Source organism: Centroberyx gerrardi, unplaced genomic scaffold (assembly GCF_048128805.1).
Source record: "Centroberyx gerrardi isolate f3 unplaced genomic scaffold, fCenGer3.hap1.cur.20231027 Scaffold_59, whole genome shotgun sequence".
In the NCBI taxonomy this organism is placed as follows: domain Eukaryota; kingdom Metazoa; phylum Chordata; class Actinopteri; order Beryciformes; family Berycidae; genus Centroberyx; species Centroberyx gerrardi.
In genome coordinates this window covers 200,116-217,615 of record NW_027605193.1, presented here as the reverse complement: position 1 = coordinate 217,615, position 17,500 = coordinate 200,116, and the positions used below count along the sequence as shown (strand labels likewise).

The following is a 17,500-nucleotide window of genomic DNA, read 5'->3' as shown; positions in this document are numbered from 1 at the left end:
GAGTTTGGCTGTTTTTCCTGCTAATGCAGAATCAGACAAAGGAATGTTTGAAGGAATGGGAACAGTTAGCTTAGCTCAATTGCTGGAAGTCGATGGGATCAAGTAGCAAGATAGTTTAAACTGAAGCCAGAGCCAGTGTCTCTGGCTTCAGTATTTCCTCTTCCTCCATCTCCTCTGCTTTGTTTTGAGATCTGGTCTGAGATCTGTTTGAGACCTGGTCTGTGATCTAGTCTGAGATCTGGTCTGAGATCTGGTCCGAGATCTCCTGCTGTTACACCCAGCAGGAGAGCAAGTTCTCAACAAGAGCGCCGACCTCCAGAAGAGTTCAGGAGAGCTGGAAGACGACATTCGAACACACAGAGCTTTTAAAGTTATTGACTTGATCGAACAGGAATATCTTTGTTCTGACCTCATCCAGGAAGTCATCTCTTCTTCTACATCTAGATCTTTTCAAACACGAGCTGATTGGTCGTCTGAGATAATGGAACAAGCTACAGCTGAGCAGCAATAATTGATTTGTTACAAATTGGGAGTGTGTCCGTGGATTTTTTTTCCAAATGGAAAGTCAGAGTGAAATATATACCTGATACCTAAATACAGCTGTTAGCTGTATGATGCTGCCTGTTTTGTGTATGTGTGTGTGTGTGTTTCAGACCATCGTGTCAGCCATGAGCACACTGATTCCACCCGTTCCTCTTGGTAACCCTGGCAACGAGTTCAGAGTCGACTACATCAGGAGCATCGCACCGCTGTCTGACTTCGAATACACAGAGGTAACACACACACACACACACACACACACACACACACACACACACGCCATTGTTCTCTCTAAATGAAGTCTCTGGAGTCTTGTCAGTCAGGCGTTAAAGGGGCGGAGTGTTTAAATCTCTGTGTGACTCTGGTCGGGTCTTGGGTTGTGTCTCTTCCTCATGATAAATCAGTGATTCTGTGATCTGTTGCTCCTGTAGAGGAGACTGGAGAATTGTATTTTTTTCTCTCTCCATTCACTGCCATTGTCTGGAGGAACAGTCTGAAAATCATTTCTAGCACATAAAGGAACGCCGACAAAGCAGATTCTGACAATATATGAAAAACTAGTCCTGCTGCTGAATTGTTTTGAAGTGAATCTCTTTATTTATATTTATTAAACCTTTCAGTCTGAACAAGTGGAACACCGGAGGAACTTATAATGATGGAATGAAGAAAACACTATGTTTACCAATAATTGTAAATAGGCGGGAGAGAGACTCGTTTTTATTTTTTTATCTTTTTATTGAATTTTCTGCAGACATGACAAAATCAGTTTAGCAGTTATAGGACATGACAAGGTGTCTGTAATAGAGGAACCAAAAACCCACATACCCTCCCAGGCCTAGGATGTCGCTGCACTGGCTGTCTGAGATGTCAACTCCCAAGTCCTGCTCCCAGGAGTCTGAGGGATGCAGTGGGGGCTGGATTTAGGGAGTCAATTATGCCGTAGATTATAAATATCAGCCGCTTTTGATCAAAGTCAAGGGTGAGAAACTGGTCAATTTTCGATTCAGGGAGGCGGTTGGGGAAATGGGGAATTTTTTTTGGGACAAAGTGTCTTATTTGGAAAAAACGAAAGAGATGTCTGCTGGGCAAGTTATAACTGACAGGGATGCAAAGGATGAGAAGACCCCATCCTCATACAGGTCATTAAGTGTTGTAAGACAGTTGGTTGACGAGACTCGTTCTTTATATATTGGCAGAATCTGCTTTGTCAAAGTCCTGTCTCCCACCTTCTTTCTGTCTTTCCTTAACAGCTGGAAGTCTGTATATTAAGTGATTCATCTGGAATATTTAACATTTTTCAGTAATGCAGCCAACGTCAAAAACAGGATTGAGCACCAACCAGGTTGAAATATTTGTAGCCGAGGACCATCAGGTTTTTCTGATCAGACTCCTGTTGTCGCTAAAGTTAAATTCCCTGAGAGTCTGGTGGAGAGTCTGCGTCAAACCAGAACTGAACCTCTGAACTCTATTGTGAAACTATTGAAGTATACTTTTATATTAAAATTATGCTAATGAAGTACACTATATAGCCTATTATAGCTAAACAGCATGTTGAGCTCACTCTAATCTACAGTCATGTGATCCAGGCCAGCTGGCAAGATCAAGAATCATATAATCAGCATTAAAATCCACCTGGGTGTTGTTGCTATGGTAACGCTTACGACTGATGCAGTGATTTTGATATGGGTGCAGTCAATCACACCAACAGCTTGTTTCTGAAACTCTTTGGTCGTATGACATGAGGAGCCATAAGTCTGACAGGTTCCTCTGCTGAGAGGCAGTCAGCAGAGAGCAGGAGATGTTTCACACACAGTCCATCAGCAGAGAGCAGGAGATGTTTCACACACAGTCCATCAGCAGAGAGCAGGAGATGTTTCACACAGTCCATCAGCAGAGAGCAGGAGATGTTTCACACAGTCCATCAGCAGAGAGCAGGAGATGTTTCACACACAGTCCATCAGCAGAGAGCAGGAGATGTTTCACACAGTCCATCAGCAGAGAGCAGGAGATGTTTCACACAGTCCATCAGCAGAGAGCAGGAGATGTTTCACACACAGTCCATCAGCAGAGAGCAGGAGATGTTTCACACAGTCCATCAGCAGAGAGCAGGAGATGTTTCACACAGTCCATCAGCAGAGAGCAGGAGATGTTTCACACACAGTCCATCAGCAGAGAGCAAGAGATGTTTCACACACAGTCCATCACACCATGAACACCGTCCCAGTCTGACTGATATCTGTTGAGTAAACTGACGTTATGTCAGGAGTGTTTGTTTCCCTAAATGTGCTGCTTGACAGGTTCTAACAGGTTAGGAAACCTCTTTGGCTCTCTAAACACATCCTGAGATAAGAATACTTTCATGTCAGGTCTTTATGTCATGTTAACTTGCTCTTACTCCTATGTGTAAGAATACGACCAAATGTGAAGAATTTTGGGGCAGGTAGGATCAATTTCCTACTCTGAGACGCTTGATAACTTCAGGCCTCGTCTGTAGAGACAGAAACCAGTTTGGGTGGATTGTGCTAGCTCAGCTGAAATTCAGCCAAAGACAAACTGCAGCCTCCATTGTCTGAACACACAGAGAAACAGGTGAACTGCCCCTTTAAGTGTAAACAGACAGAAACAGGTGAACTGCCCCTTTAAGTGTGAACACACAGAGAAACAGGTGAACTGCCCCTTTAAGTGTAAACATACAGAAACAGGTGAACTGCCCCTTTAAGTGTGAACGCACAGAGAAACAGGTGAACTGCCCCTTTAAGTGTAAACAGACAGAAACAGGTGAACTGCCCCTTTAAGTGTAAACAGACAGAAACAGGTGAACTGCCCCTTTAAGGCACCAGGAGAGTTCGTTAAGAGCTTGTTTGTTTTAATGATGCTAATGACATGATGTAATGAGTTAGCATGGGAATGACTACACACCGGAGGATGCTTACATCTGTGTGTGTGTGTGTGTGTGTGTGTGTGTGTCTCACCTGAGGCCTAATTATCCAAACATCTCCCGTCTCTGAAGACTAAAAAGAGACAAAACAACCTCTTCCTCTGTCTCCTCTCCTACTCTCCTTTCTCCTCCTTCTCTAAACGCCCCTAGTATATAAGATCAATTATTATATATGATCAATTATTATATATGACCAATTACCCAAGTATTGTTCCAGTGTTAGAGTTGGTCTTTTTAAGTCTAAGTCCGTATTTACACTGAGCCACTTCATGAGTCCTGAGCTGATTCAGCTGTAAAGTGAAACTGTAACCCGACGCTCTGGAGACCGTTTGGTGTCCAGTTGCTCAAAGGTCTGAGACACGTTGGATCCTCAAGTTAGAGAAGTGTAAATGCATCGGTCTGGTCAAGCCGCATACGTCATCAACTCCTCCCAAACTGAACGTCTCTCAGCAACGGCCTTATATTATTATTATTATATTATATTATATATTAATGAATCCTGATGCAGTGAACGTGCTTGTCATTCCATTCTCTGTGTGAGAAAATGACAAAGACAGAAAACAGAAATTTGGCCTCAGTTCGGGCTTCACCAGCGAAATAAACTTTATCGAGCAACATGTCACAGCGGTGAGCGCCACCGGCTCCTTTATAAAACCAACCCTAAAAATATATATGAAGACATGCAGGTTGAGGCCGGTCGGAGCCGCTGGAGCTCCGTCCTCCGGACTGAAGTCTCAGCTTGGTGACAGAGAAACCGACTGAGTGGCTCTGAGTCAGAAAACCAGAGAGACTGAGAGACATCAGAGAGAGAGCAGGGAGAGACGCGGTGTAGCCCGGTGTGAACGGGATGTGGATTAATCAGATCTGGATACTCTCCGGATCAGAGACGCATGAAACGAAAGTAAGCCTCAGTCTGCAGTGACATCATCACTTTATCAGTCATAGATCCAATCTAACAGCACTTCAGTTATAGCTTTATAGCCAACTGGCATCCATATTTGCTACATGAATGGAAATATATCACCACCTATAAAATAAATAACAATTTAATAATAATTTACATACATAATAATTAACATCATAATTTACACCCATCCTTCACTTGAAATCGGTTTTTCCTTATATGTTTTCAGTGTGTAGACTTTCAGAAATCTTTTTAGCTAACATGTTAGCTAGTGAGTATTATATCGAACATTTCTAGTTTGTAGCCATAATTGACTAAAGCTTGTCTGTTTTATCCAGTGCTGTGGTTGAAAATAATAATTTGAGGGTTATAACAATAAGATAAAAGGCAGAGCTCCTATGAAACTCATATTTTACTCCGGCTTATCTGTTGTAGTAATGTGATGTCATGATGTTTCCACAGTAGAGACGGTGTCGTCTCATTTTTATTGAGCCAAAGTCAAACTTTTAAAATGTGTGTAGACTCAGTTTGAGAATCATTTGGTCACATTAAACTGGATGGACAATTTGGACGATAAATTATAAATGGAAATACGGAAAAATACAACACACTGCCATCTACAGTTGACTCTCTCTCTCTCTCTCTCTCTCTCTGTCAATTCAATTCAGTTCAGCTTCATTAGCAGACTGTTAGGAACAGTGTTGCCAAAGCAGTCTGGACTCTACAGAGTCACACAGTGTGTCATGTTACACATTACAGAAACATAGAGAAGGAAATTTAAGATGCAATATTATAGATTAATAAAATAGCAAGTCATAGTAACAAAATGGTAAAAAAAATAAAGAAATAAAAATAAAGAAATAAATTAAATAATAATAATGGTGATATATATCATATGTCATTTACAGAGTCATACATATTTACAGTCAGTAGCTCTACAGTGTTAATCACATCTTGAATGATGTAAAACTGAAAATATTTTCCAGATATATTTTCTCCAAGAGAAAACAAAGGAGGTCGTATCTCCACTCTCACTACTTTGCACGGACTACAAGATCATAGCCAAATGTCTTTCAAATAGACTTAAAGAGTGTTTGGATACTATTGTGCACTGTGGTCAAACATATTATGTACCTGGACGTACAATAATGGACAATTTGTTTTTAATCCGTGATGTCATTGATTTGTCAAAACTACAAGAACTGGATGTGGGTCTTTTATCTATTGATCAATAAAAAGCTTTTGATAGAGTTGATCATAATTATTTGTTTAGGGTTAGGTGGGGGCGGACTTAGCCGTCCAGTTACAGTTCATAGAGGGATCAGGCAAAGTTGCCCTTTATCTGGGATGCTCTATACTCTGGCCATAGAGCCTCTCCTTACTAAGCTCAGGAAGGTTTGAGACCTGGCATTATACGAAAAGGCATCATCTGCTAAGGTCAATTGGGCCAAATGTGAGGGTTTTGCTGTAGGGCAGTGGACAAAGAAAGAACTACCTAAACTACCAGCAGGTTTGGAATGGACTAGGGAGGGCATTAAGTGTTTAGGTGTTTTCCTAGGAAGTAACGACTTCCAGAGGGAAAATTGGTTGGGACTTCTAGAGAAAGTAAATGCCTGATTGTCTCGATGGACTTGGGTCCTGCCCCAGTCGTCTTACAGGAGGAGGGTTCTGGTTGTGAATAACTTGACTGCCTCAATGCTCTGGCACCGGTTCACTGTTTTAGAGCCACCAGAGGGTTAGTGAAGGAGATCCAGAAGAGGCTGGTTAGTTTCTTCTGGGCAGGACATCATTGGACCAGACCTGCTGTCCTGTATTTACCAACTGGAGGTCAAGGACTGATCGCATCGCAGGGTTTCGCTTACAAACTGCTCTTACATAAAGTACGGAACATGAGCTATGATAAGCACCTTTTTCCTCTCAAGGTGGATGGAATAGACCGATCCGATCTATGTGCGTGGACTACAGTTTTAAAGGCTAAGAGGGACTGCTCAAACCTGTATGGTCACGTTGGGGAGGAACCTCTGTTCTACAACCCCTGCATACAATGCCAGTGTTCAGAGAGTCTTCATAGGAGCTGGACTCACTAAACTGGCAAATCTAAGATCGGAGGGTCAGTGGAAGACTGCCACCATCTAAAGTGAAGAGACTGGTTTTAAATCAATCTGTCTTCTGCAGAGACTGCTAGATGAGGTGGTGCGTTCACTTCCGGGCAACTTCAGGGAGGCCAGAGGGGCGGAGTCTGTTGATCAGACAGACAGACAGTCAGAGGGGTGGAGTCTGTTGATCAGACAGACAGACAGCCAGAGGGGCGGAGTCTGCTGATCAGACAGACAGACAGTCAGAGGGGCGGAGTCTGCTGATCAGACAGACAGACAGTCAGAGGGGCGGAGTCTGCTGATCAGACAGACAGACAGCCAGAGGGGCGGAGTCTGCTGATCAGACAGACAGACAGCCAGAGGGGCGGAGTCTGCTGATCAGACAGACAGACAGTCAGAGGGGCGGAGTCTGTTGATCAGACAGACAGACAGCCAGAGGGGCGGAGTCTGTTGATCAGACAGACAGACAGCCAGAGGGGCGGAGTCTGTTGATCAGACAGACAGACAGCCAGAGGGGCGGAGTCTGTTGATCAGACAGACAGACAGCTGGACTCCACAGCTGACCGTCTCTGCTGCAGCAGAGGAGCAGGGAGAGAAGGATGCAGCACTTCTTTCCTTTCGAACACCAGAGCTACAGAACTTCTCAGATGTTTCTAAAAAGGTTCTTTACAGCGTCAGTGTCGAGGTTCTGAACAGACTTTCTTTAGCTGGTTTGCCGGATCGAGGCGGTCGGGGTGTTTGCACCAGACTGGAGTCTCTGTACAGCCTCCCATAGAGAATCGCAATGCAGATCTCCAGACAGGTGGCTACAGACAGACAGGTGGCTACAGACAGGTGGCTACAGACAGACAGGTGGCTACAGACAGGTGGCTACAGACAGACAGGTGGCTACAGACAGACAGGTGGTTAGTGAGTCTTTTCTTTATTGCAGCAGTGTTCGGTGAAATAGTTTTTATTTTTGTGCTTCCCAACGCAGACGGGTTAGTCTTCTTAACTTCCTGTTAGGTCAAGCTAAATGAGTATCTGGTTTACAAGGAGAAACCAGATAAAAGGGGCGGGGCCTGCTGATCCTGAACTCGTGGTCAGAGGACTTGCGGCAGCTCGTCTCAAAACCGTTTTATAGAATGGCTTCAAACCTGGAGGAATTTGTGGAAAACTGGGTTCGGTAAATGTTCTGTGCAGTTTAGTCCAACAATCACTACTCTTGTCTTTTTGATGGAATGTAAAAGCTGATCAAGTAACTAAGTAATACTGTTTTTCTTTTTTTTCTTTTTTTTCAGGTTTAATGGTACAATGTTTTGTAAAACCTTGTGTGTATAGGAGGGGCTTGTGTTTATGTATGTGGGATTCACTTTTACTATTTTTTTACTCTTCGAAATGTCTTGTTTTTGATCTCTAACTGGAAAAGTTTGTGTCAATAAAGGGCTGGTTAAAGGTCTCTCTCTCTCTCTCTCTGTCTCTCTCTGTCTCTCTCTGTCTCTCTCTCTGTCTCTCTGTCTCTCTGTCTCTGTCTCTCTGTCTCTCTCTCTCTCTCTCTCTCTCTGTCTCTCTCTGTCTCTCTCTCTCTCTCTCTGTCTCTCTCTGTGTCTCTCTCTCTCTGTCTCTCTCTCTCTCTGTCTCTGTCTCTCTCTCTCTCTCTCTCTCTCTGTCTCTCTCTGTGTCTCTCTCTCTCTCTCTGTCTCTCTCTGTGTCTCTCTCTCTCTCTCTCTCTCTGTCTCTCTCTCTCTCTCTCTCTCTCTGTCTCTCTCTCTCTGTCTCCAGGAGTTTTTTGAGCATGCTCAGAAGCTGTGGGAGGATGACGGAGTGAAGGCTTGTTTCGAACGAGCCAACGAATACCAACTCATCGACTGCGCTAAATAGTGAGACACACACACACACACACACACACACACACACAGACATCCCCCCCCCACACACACACACATACACACACACACAGACACACACACACACATACACACACACACACACACACACACATACACACACACACAGACACACAGACATCCCCCCCCACACACACACACACCACATACACACAGACACAGACACACACACCACACACACACACACACACACACACACATACACACACACACACACACAGACACACACACAGACACACAGGCACAGACACACACACAGACACACAGACATCCCCCCCCCCACACACACACATACACACTACACACACACAGACACACCACATACACACAGACACAGACACACACACCACACACACACACACACACACACGCACACACACCACACACACACAGACACTATCCTTTATCTTCAGTCTTCCAGTTCGTTACTCAGAGGGACTGACAGTCTGAGTCCCAACGGACCAATCAGAACGCTCCGCTAACCCCGATGGCCCTATCACGGCCCGAGGGGGCGGGACCGAGGGGAGCAGCAGATGAAGGTGATTGGCTGAAGGGGCTGGTGATGTCACAGCGCGCCATGGGAACAGAAACAGCCTCCAGTCAATCTGTTCATGTTAAGTGTAGAAATTAATGGAGATTTAGTCCATAGAGTAGAATCTACATCTAAAGCGTTAGCATGCTAATGCTTTAGCATGCAGTCTGTTGAGTCACTGTAGGCGACTAGCATTATCCAAAGTATGAAGATAAACCTTGTAGTAATCCAGAGTTGGTTTTGGTTTTTATTCTGTGGCCTGTAGATTCATAACTTCTGAAAACTAAATCTTCATCATTAGTGAAGTCCGTTATGAATCAAGACCAGACTCGCTTCCTGTGCAAACAAAACAAGTTGCATTCAAAGTCTCGTGGGAAGACAGATCTTCTTCTTCTGTAAATACGATGCTGCAGTTTTCATCTTGGTTGGTAGTTACTGGTGTGACTAACCTTTTACTTTTTCTCAAGTAATACTACAAATAATATTAAATAAAAGTATACTTTTGTACATTTTTTTCTTAACAAATAAACACAAACATACCAGTTAGAAAATTACTATTATAGTGTTTCTCTCAACATATAAAATAGACAAGTAGTTAAAAGTTAAAAGTGTAAAACAAACAGGAGGCTGTCTGGAGGTTAGGAAGACCGAGCTCAACCTGAAGAAAAAACTCAAAAACATGAAAATCTTTGAAGTTGGATTCATATTGAGATTCTGGTGAACAAATCACCAAGAAGACTTGAACTGCCAGCGCCGTTAGGATAACACTAGTCTCCTATGGTCGCTAAACAGACTGCATGCTAAAGCATTAGCATTAGCACCAGACAGAGCAACCAGAGACACAGAGAGTGTCAGCTAACAGCTAAGCTAACCGTACCTACAGAGAATGTGTCACAGGTTACCAGTCTCACTTTGACAGATCTTTCTCCCGCTGGAGGTCACATGACCCACAAAGACAAGTGAAGAGGAGGAGAGCAAGTTTACTGGTTTAACAAGTTTAACACGTTTACCGGTTTAACAAGTTTAACAAGTTTAACAAGTGTACTGGTATAACAAGTTTAACAAGTTTACAGGTTTAACAAGTTTAACAAGTGTACTGGTATAACAAGTTTAACAAGTTTACTAGTTTAACAAGTTTACAGGTTTAACAAGTTTAACAAGTTTACTAGTTTAACAAGTTTACAGGTTTAACAAGTTTAACAAGTTTAACAAGTGTACTGGTATAACAAGTTTAACAAGTTTACTAGTTTAACAAGTTTACAGGTTTAACAAGTTTAACAAGTTTACCGGTTTAACAAGTTTAACAAGTTTAACAAGTGTATTGGTATAACAAGTTTAACACATTTACCGGTTTAACAAGTTGCACAAGTTCACTAGTTTAACAGTTTACTAGTTTAACAAGTTCACTAGTTTAACAGTTTACTAGTTTAAACAAGTTTACTCGCTCGCTTCATCGATTCCGCCATTAGGAGATTTTTTTTCAGGAATGTGAGGGGGAGAGCGCCGCTTTTAAACAGCGAAGGAGGAGCCAAGCTAGTTTTAAAAAAATGAAAAGCTGCTGTGTGGGAGGAGTGGGAGGAGCTTCGAGTCGGTCCGGGTTGAAAAGAGGAGAAAACAGCAACACAGCTGGATATTGGTTTATATCATTATGTCTCAATGAAATCTCCACACAGCAACATTAGCTTCAGGATTGATTAGAAGACTGATATCATTCTGGTCTCTCTCCTGCTCCTGTGATGGAGAAATCGACTCTAGAAAGAAGCCCTCGCTCTTTGATTCTGAGGGACTGACACCAAAACCGCTGATGTTTTATATCCTGAAACATTTTCTCATATCAAACTCTATTGTAGCTGCTGGAAATATCTGGAGGTGACGTCACCTCGTCTACGATTGGTCGGTTATCCACCAAGAAGAAAAACACAACAAACTACTGAATGGAGCCAGTACATCATTAACAGCTAATAATTAAAATGTTAGTTGGATTCCTTTAACTAACAAGGCAACAGTAAACATGTTTTCCCTGTCTGGGCCAATCAGTAACAAACATGTCTCCTTGTTTTGAGCTGTAACTGCAGTTCCCAAATGGACCAATCAGAATGCAGCGGTGAGATGCAGTCTGAGATTTTCCACCTAACACATGGATGAGAAAACAAATGTAGTTTCAGAACCTTTAGAACTCTAGAAGCTCTAGAACCTTCACAACACCCAGAACCTCTAAAACCTCCAGAACCTCTAGAACCTTCAGAAGCTCTAGAACCTTCAGAAGATCTAGAACCTTCAGAATATCTAGAACCTTCAGCCTAGCTAACGTATAACGGCAGGATGCCGGCTCTTGGTTCCGTCCCTGCTTCATCCTCATTGGTTGGTAGAACTCTGAAGTGACATAGATGAGCGGTGCTTCAGACAAAGCTGAAATTGTTTCAACTTAAGAACAGGTCCAGAACAGGTCCAGAACAGGTCCAGAACAGGTCCAGCCTCACGGTGCTCAGCACTAAAAGAGATGAGGAACCTGTTTTGGGTCGTAAAGCTGAAACAAACACACACACAGGTGATTATTGAAGAAGAATATAGAGTATCTGTCTGATGTATGCTGTTGCTGTGTGTGTAGCTTCCTGGACCGGTTGGATCCAGTCAGACGGAGCGACTATACGCCTACTGACCAGGTAATTATCACCAAGATCCTAATTAACTGGAACTAATTTGCCTTATTGAATTAACCTGAACTAATTAACCTGAACTAATTTACCTGAATGAATTAACATGAATTAATTAACCTGAACTAATTTACCTGAGTTAATTAACATGAACTAATTAACCTGAACTAATTTACCTGAGTTAATTAACATGAACTAATTAACCTGAACTAATTTACCTGAATTAATTAACATGAACTAATTAACCTGAACTAATTTACCTGAATTAATTAACATGACCTAATTAACCTGAACTAATTATGAATAACAAGTTAACTAATTTGTTTCTTCTCCTCTCTCTTCCTCTCCTCTCCTTCCTTCTCCTCCTCTCCTCTCTTCCTCTCCTCCTCTCCTCTCCTCCTGTCCTCTCCTTGTCTCCTTTCCTCTCCTTATCTCCTGTCCTCTCCTTGTCTCCTCTCCTTGTCTCCTCTCCTCTCCTCCTCTCCTCTCCTCTCCTCTCCTATCCTCTCCTCTCCTCTCCTCATCTCCTTGTCTCCTCTCCTTGTCTCCTTTCCTCTCCCTGTCTCCTCTCCTCCTCTGCTCTCCTCTCCTCTCCTTGTCTCCTCTCCTCTACTCTCATTTCCTTGTCTCCTTTCCTCTCCTCTCCTCCTCTCCTCTCCTACTCTCTCCTCTCCTCTCCTCCTCTCCTCTCCTACTCTCTCCTCTCCTCTCCTCCTCTCCTCTCCTCTCCTCTCCTCCTCTCCTCACCTACTCTCTCCTCTCCTCTCCTCCTCTCCTCTCCTACTCTCTCCTCTCCTCTCCTTGTCTCCTCTCCTCCTCTCCTCTCCTCTCCTCTCCTCCTCTCCTCTCCTACTCTCTCCTCTCCTCTCCTCTCCTCTCTCCTCTCCTCTCCTCCTCTCCTCTCCTCTCCTCCTCTCCTCCTCTCCTACTCTCCTCTCCTCTCCTCCTCACCTCTCCTCTCCTCCTCTCCTACTCTCCTCTCCTCTCCTCTCCTCTCCTTCTCTCCTCTCCTCTCCTCTCCTCCTCTCCTCTCCTCTCCTTGTCTCCTCTCCTCTCCTCCTCTCCTCACCTCTCCTCCTCTCCTCTCCTCTCCTCCTCTCCTCTCCTCCTCTCCTCACCTCTCCTCTCCTCTCTCCTACTCTCCTCTCCTCTCCTCTCCCCTCCTCCTCTCCTCTCCTACTCTCTCCTCTCCTCTCCTCTCCTCTCCTACTCTCTCCTCTCCTCCTCTCCTCTCCTCTCCTCTCCTCTCCTCCTCTCCTCTCCTACTCTCTCCTCTCCTTGTCTCCTCTCCTCTCCTCCTCTCCTCACCTCTCCTCTCCTCCTCTCCTCACCTCTCCTCTCCTCCTCTCCTCTCCTCTCCTCCTCTCCTCACCTCTCCTCTCCTCCCTCTCCTCTCCTACTCTCCTCTCCTCTCCTCTCCTCTCCTCTCTCCTCTCCTCCTCTCCTCTCCTCTCCTCCTCTCCTCTCCTACTCTCTCCTCTCCTCTCCTCTCCTTGTCTCCTCTCCTCTCCTCTCCCTTGTCTCCTCTCCTCTCCTACTCTCTCCTCTCCTCCTCTCCTCTCCTCTCCTCTCCTCTCCTCTCCTTGTCTCCTCTCCTCTCCTCTCCTTGTCTCCTCCAGGATTTGTTGCGTTGCAGAGTTTTGACTTCAGGGATTTTTGAAACCAGGTTTCAGGTTGACAAGGTCAACTTTCAGTAAGTGCTGTTAGCCCCGCCCCCTGCTCAATCTGGACCAATCGTCTGTCTAGTTTCCTGATTTGTTATGTTTCTGACTGGGGTCACAGGGTCAAAATGGAGACATATGATTGGCTGTTGGCTGTCAAGAAAACTACTCTGCCCAAACTTTGTCACCTGGTGGAGACTGGCTGCTACAGCTCAAATTAAAATATATTTACAAAACACATTCAAAACCATATTTAAATAAGTGTTTTTTTAATGAGTAATCATACATCTGTCTCTTTCTCTCTCTCTCTGTCTCTCTCTCTCTCTCTTTCTCTCTGTCTGTCTCTCTCTCTCTCTCTCTCTCTCTCTCTGTCTCTCTCTCTCTCTCTCTGTCTCTCTCTCTCTCTCTCTCTCTCTGTCTCTCTCTCTATCTCTCTCTCTCTTTCTCTCTGTCTCTCTCTCTCTCTCTCTCTCTGTCTCTCTCTCTCTCTCTCTCTCTCTCTCTGTCTCTCTCAAATCAATTCAATTCAATTCAGTGAGCTTTATTAGCATGACATGTACAGTATGTGTTGCTAAAGCATTTAAATTGCAAAAAGAAAACCAAACAACAAAAACAAACGGTACATCAAACAGGAACAATAGTAATAATTGATAGTAATAATGAGAGTAGGAAGGATGATGAATAAACAGTATAACAATTATAATAACAACAATAACAATAACCACAACATCAGTAAATAATTGTAATGGCAGTAATGGGATCATAACAATAAAAAGATAATGTCTAAAAACAGGAAAAGGGATGAAAGTATAAAGTGGTTTTGGCAGGATTCAGGGTTCAGGTGTTTCGGAGGTGATGGCATGCTGCGACACATCGGCCGTCACTTCCAGGTTTTCTCTCTTTTCTCCAAGGAGAACAGACATTTTTTCTTGGTTTTCAAGATTATTAAAATGTTTTTTCTTGGATTTTGGAAAAACCATCTCTTAAACGCTCATATTTTTAGCAGAATATGAGGAAATGCTCTTCACTTTCGATGTCTTCTGAGTCACAGTTTGGGCAGATTCTTCTTTCTCTGGGTAGCCATGTTTGTTTGTGGCGTCCTGTCTCTATGGTCAGCTGCTGGTCGCTCAGTCTGTACATAGTTAATATTTCCTTTGTTTGGGGTCTTTAATTACAGTGAGATATTCTGCATATTTGTAATCCTTATTTAATGCTTGATAGCACTTAAGCTTTGTTTTGTTTATTTGTTTAATTTCATTTTTCCAATAGTGAATGTATGTTTGTTGATTTAAATGGTAAATGGACTGCATTTATATAGCGCTTTTCTAGTCTACCGACCACTCAAAGCACTTTACAACATGCCTACATTCACCCATTCACACACCGATGGCGGCGAGCTGCCACGCAGGGTGCTGACGCAACCGTCGGGAGCAATTTGGGGTTCAGTATCTCGCCCAAGGACACTTCGACATGCGGACCGGAGGAGCCGGGGATCGAACCCCCGACCTTCTGATTAGTGGACGACCCGCTCGACCTCCTGAGCCACAGCCGCATTTAGAATTTCAATATGTCTGAATGTTGCCGGTGTGGTTTTTGTGGTTGGGTTTAGGTGGTGTTTGTGGGCTAGCTGTTCCAGGGGGTCTCTCTCTCTCTCTCTCTCTCTCTCTCTCTCTCTCTCTCTCTCTCTCTCTCTCTCTCTCTCTCTCTCTCTCTCTCTCTCTCTGTCTCTCTCTCTCTCTCTCTCTCTCTGCTCTGTCTGTTTGTGGGCTAGCTGTTCCAGGGGGTCTCTCTCTCTCTCTCTCTCTCCTCTCTCTCTCTCTCTCTGTCTCTCTGTTTGTGGGCTAGCTGTTCCAGGGGGTCTCTCTCTCTCTCTCTCTCTCTCTCTCTCTCTCTCTCTCTCTCTCTCTCTCTCTCTCTCTCTCTGGGTGCTGATGGTTGGATCTAAAAGCTCTGTGATGGCAGCAGTCAGGGTCACTTAACAAAAATGTACTAGCTCTTTTTTGGATTGTAAGAAGAAGAGGATCTGGACCTGGTTCTGCTCTGCAGGTCAGGGTGTTTCTGTGGGTCTGAAGAATATTTTTACAGAGTTCTAGGTGTGTCCCATGTGGGTGGGTGTTTTGTCCCATGAATTATTAATTTGCTGTACAGAGGTCCCCAGATTTCACTTCCATATAACAATATTGGTTTGATCACTGAGTCAAAAATTTTAAGCCAAATTCTAGTGGGGGGGGTTAAATCTATAGAGGATTTGCATAGTGTGTAATAAAACTCTGTGGGCTTTGTCAGCCAGCTCTTTAACAGCAGAGTCTGAGCTGATGGTGAGGTCCAGGCAGCTGTATCTGCTGCTGTGGTCAAGAGGTTTCCCATCAAGAGAGAAGTTGTATTTATTTTTCATATTCATTCATATTTCTGCAGTAATTTTCAAGAATGGATAAACTTTCTCTTAACCTTCCTCTGTGGGAGAGGAGAAGTAAATCATCAGCATAAAAGAGACATTTCATTTCTTTCCCTTCCAGGGTGAGTCCCTGCAGGTGGAGTTCTCCAACAGTGTTTCAGTTCATTATATAAATGTTGAATAGTGTTGGGCTTAAGGTTCACCCCTGACAACCCCTCTGGCTTGTTTAAAGTGTCCAGTCCTTTTGTTGTCAACTTTTACGCTGCATATATTTCCCTCATATATGTTTTAATTATTTTGTAAACTTGACCTCCGATGCCACTTCCAACATGTTCAGGAAGAGGTCTTTGTGCCAGACTGAGTCAGAGACTTTCTTAAAGTCACAAAACAGCCAAAGATTTTCCCTTTACTGGTCTGGTGAACATGCTTTCTGATCAGTGTGTGCAGAGTGTGAATGTGCTCTGTGGTTCGATGTTTGGGGAGGAATCCAATTTGACTTTTACTTAGTAGTTTGTTTACATTCAGGAGGTTTGTTATTTTTATATTCATAATGCTGCAGAACAGTTTTCCAAGGTTGCTGGTTATAGTGATATCTCGGTAATTGTTGGGATTGAATTTATCACCATTTTTATATATAGGTGTAATCAGGCCTTCATTCCAGATCTGTGGGAAGAACCCAGTTTTGAAGACTATATTATATATTGATGCTCTGATGAAGGCCACTAGGCCGAAACGTTAACATGTTTGTTGACATGGCCAGAATAAATTGGTGAAATTGAGATTAGTCAACTTTGTCCTGAAGATCTGTGTGTGTGCTACATTTTTACCTTTGGGTATTCAACGTTAGAACTATATTAAATAGTTTGAGTATTGCTGTTCTTGGGAGAGGGCAGCTGTATCTCAACATTTCATTATTGATGCTGTCTGGTCCAGACAGCTTTTCTAGTTTTGAGGGTTTTAATCTCGTCATTGAGCTCAGATAAAGTGATGGGGTCGTCCGGCTGATTTGGTTTGTCTGTTATGCTTGATTCAATATTTTTAAGCTGTTCCATTAAATTGTCTCTCTCTCTCTCTCTCTCTCTCTCTCTCTCTCTCTCTCTCTCTCTCTTCTCTCTCTCTCTCTCTCTCTCTCTCTCTCTTTCTCTCTCTCTCTCTCTCTCTCTCTCTCTCTCTCTCAGTATGTTTGATGTAGGAGGACAGAGGGATGAGAGGAGGAAGTGGATTCAATGCTTCAATGGTGAGAACAAGCTGTTTAATACAGTAACAGTGTGATGTAGTTTATATTTATATAGAGGAATATATATAAATCTGTTTGAGGATGAATCAGCTCTACCTGCCTCATGGACTGATTCAGTTAGATGTTACCATGGTTACCATCATATGGCTGTCATTTTCATAGCAGCTAGCAATATTTATAACATCACCAACTACCTACCTGTCTGTCTGTCTGTCTGTCTGTCTTTCTGTTTGATTGTCTGTCTGTCTGTCTGTCTGATTGTCTGACTGTCTGTCTGTCTGTCTGATTGTCTGACTGTCTGTCTAGTTACAGCATTAACTAACTACCTCTCTAACCTCTCTAACCTGTCTTACCTATCTAACCTGTCTAACCTGTCTAACCTGTCCTACCTATCTAAACTGTCTAACCTGTCTAACCTCTCTAACCGGTCTAACCTATCTAACCTGTCTAACCTGTCTTACCTATCTAACCTGTCTAACCTGTCTAACCTGTCCTACCTATCTAAACTGTCTAACCTGTCTAACCTCTCTAACCGGTCTAACCTATCTAACCTGTCTAACCTGTCTTACCTCTCTAACCGGTCTAACCTATCTAACCTGTCTAACCTGTCTTACCTCTCTAACCAGTCTAACCTATCTAAACTGTCTAACCTGTCTA

General features: G+C 43.4%; 1 protein-coding gene across 1 annotated transcript in view; it reads left to right on the top strand.

Annotated features, from left to right (window-relative positions):
* The window catches only part of LOC139924265 (guanine nucleotide-binding protein G(olf) subunit alpha-like), a 24,653-nt gene that overhangs the window by 2,038 nt on the left and 5,115 nt on the right, over positions 1-17,500 (top strand). The window contains exons 4-8 of the mRNA XM_071915268.1: positions 654-773; positions 8,240-8,337; positions 11,505-11,559; positions 13,170-13,243; positions 16,785-16,843. Of these exons, the coding sequence (XP_071771369.1) occupies positions 654-773; positions 8,240-8,337; positions 11,505-11,559; positions 13,170-13,243; positions 16,785-16,843 (406 nt within the window). The remainder of the gene's footprint in view (positions 1-653; positions 774-8,239; positions 8,338-11,504; positions 11,560-13,169; positions 13,244-16,784; positions 16,844-17,500) is intronic.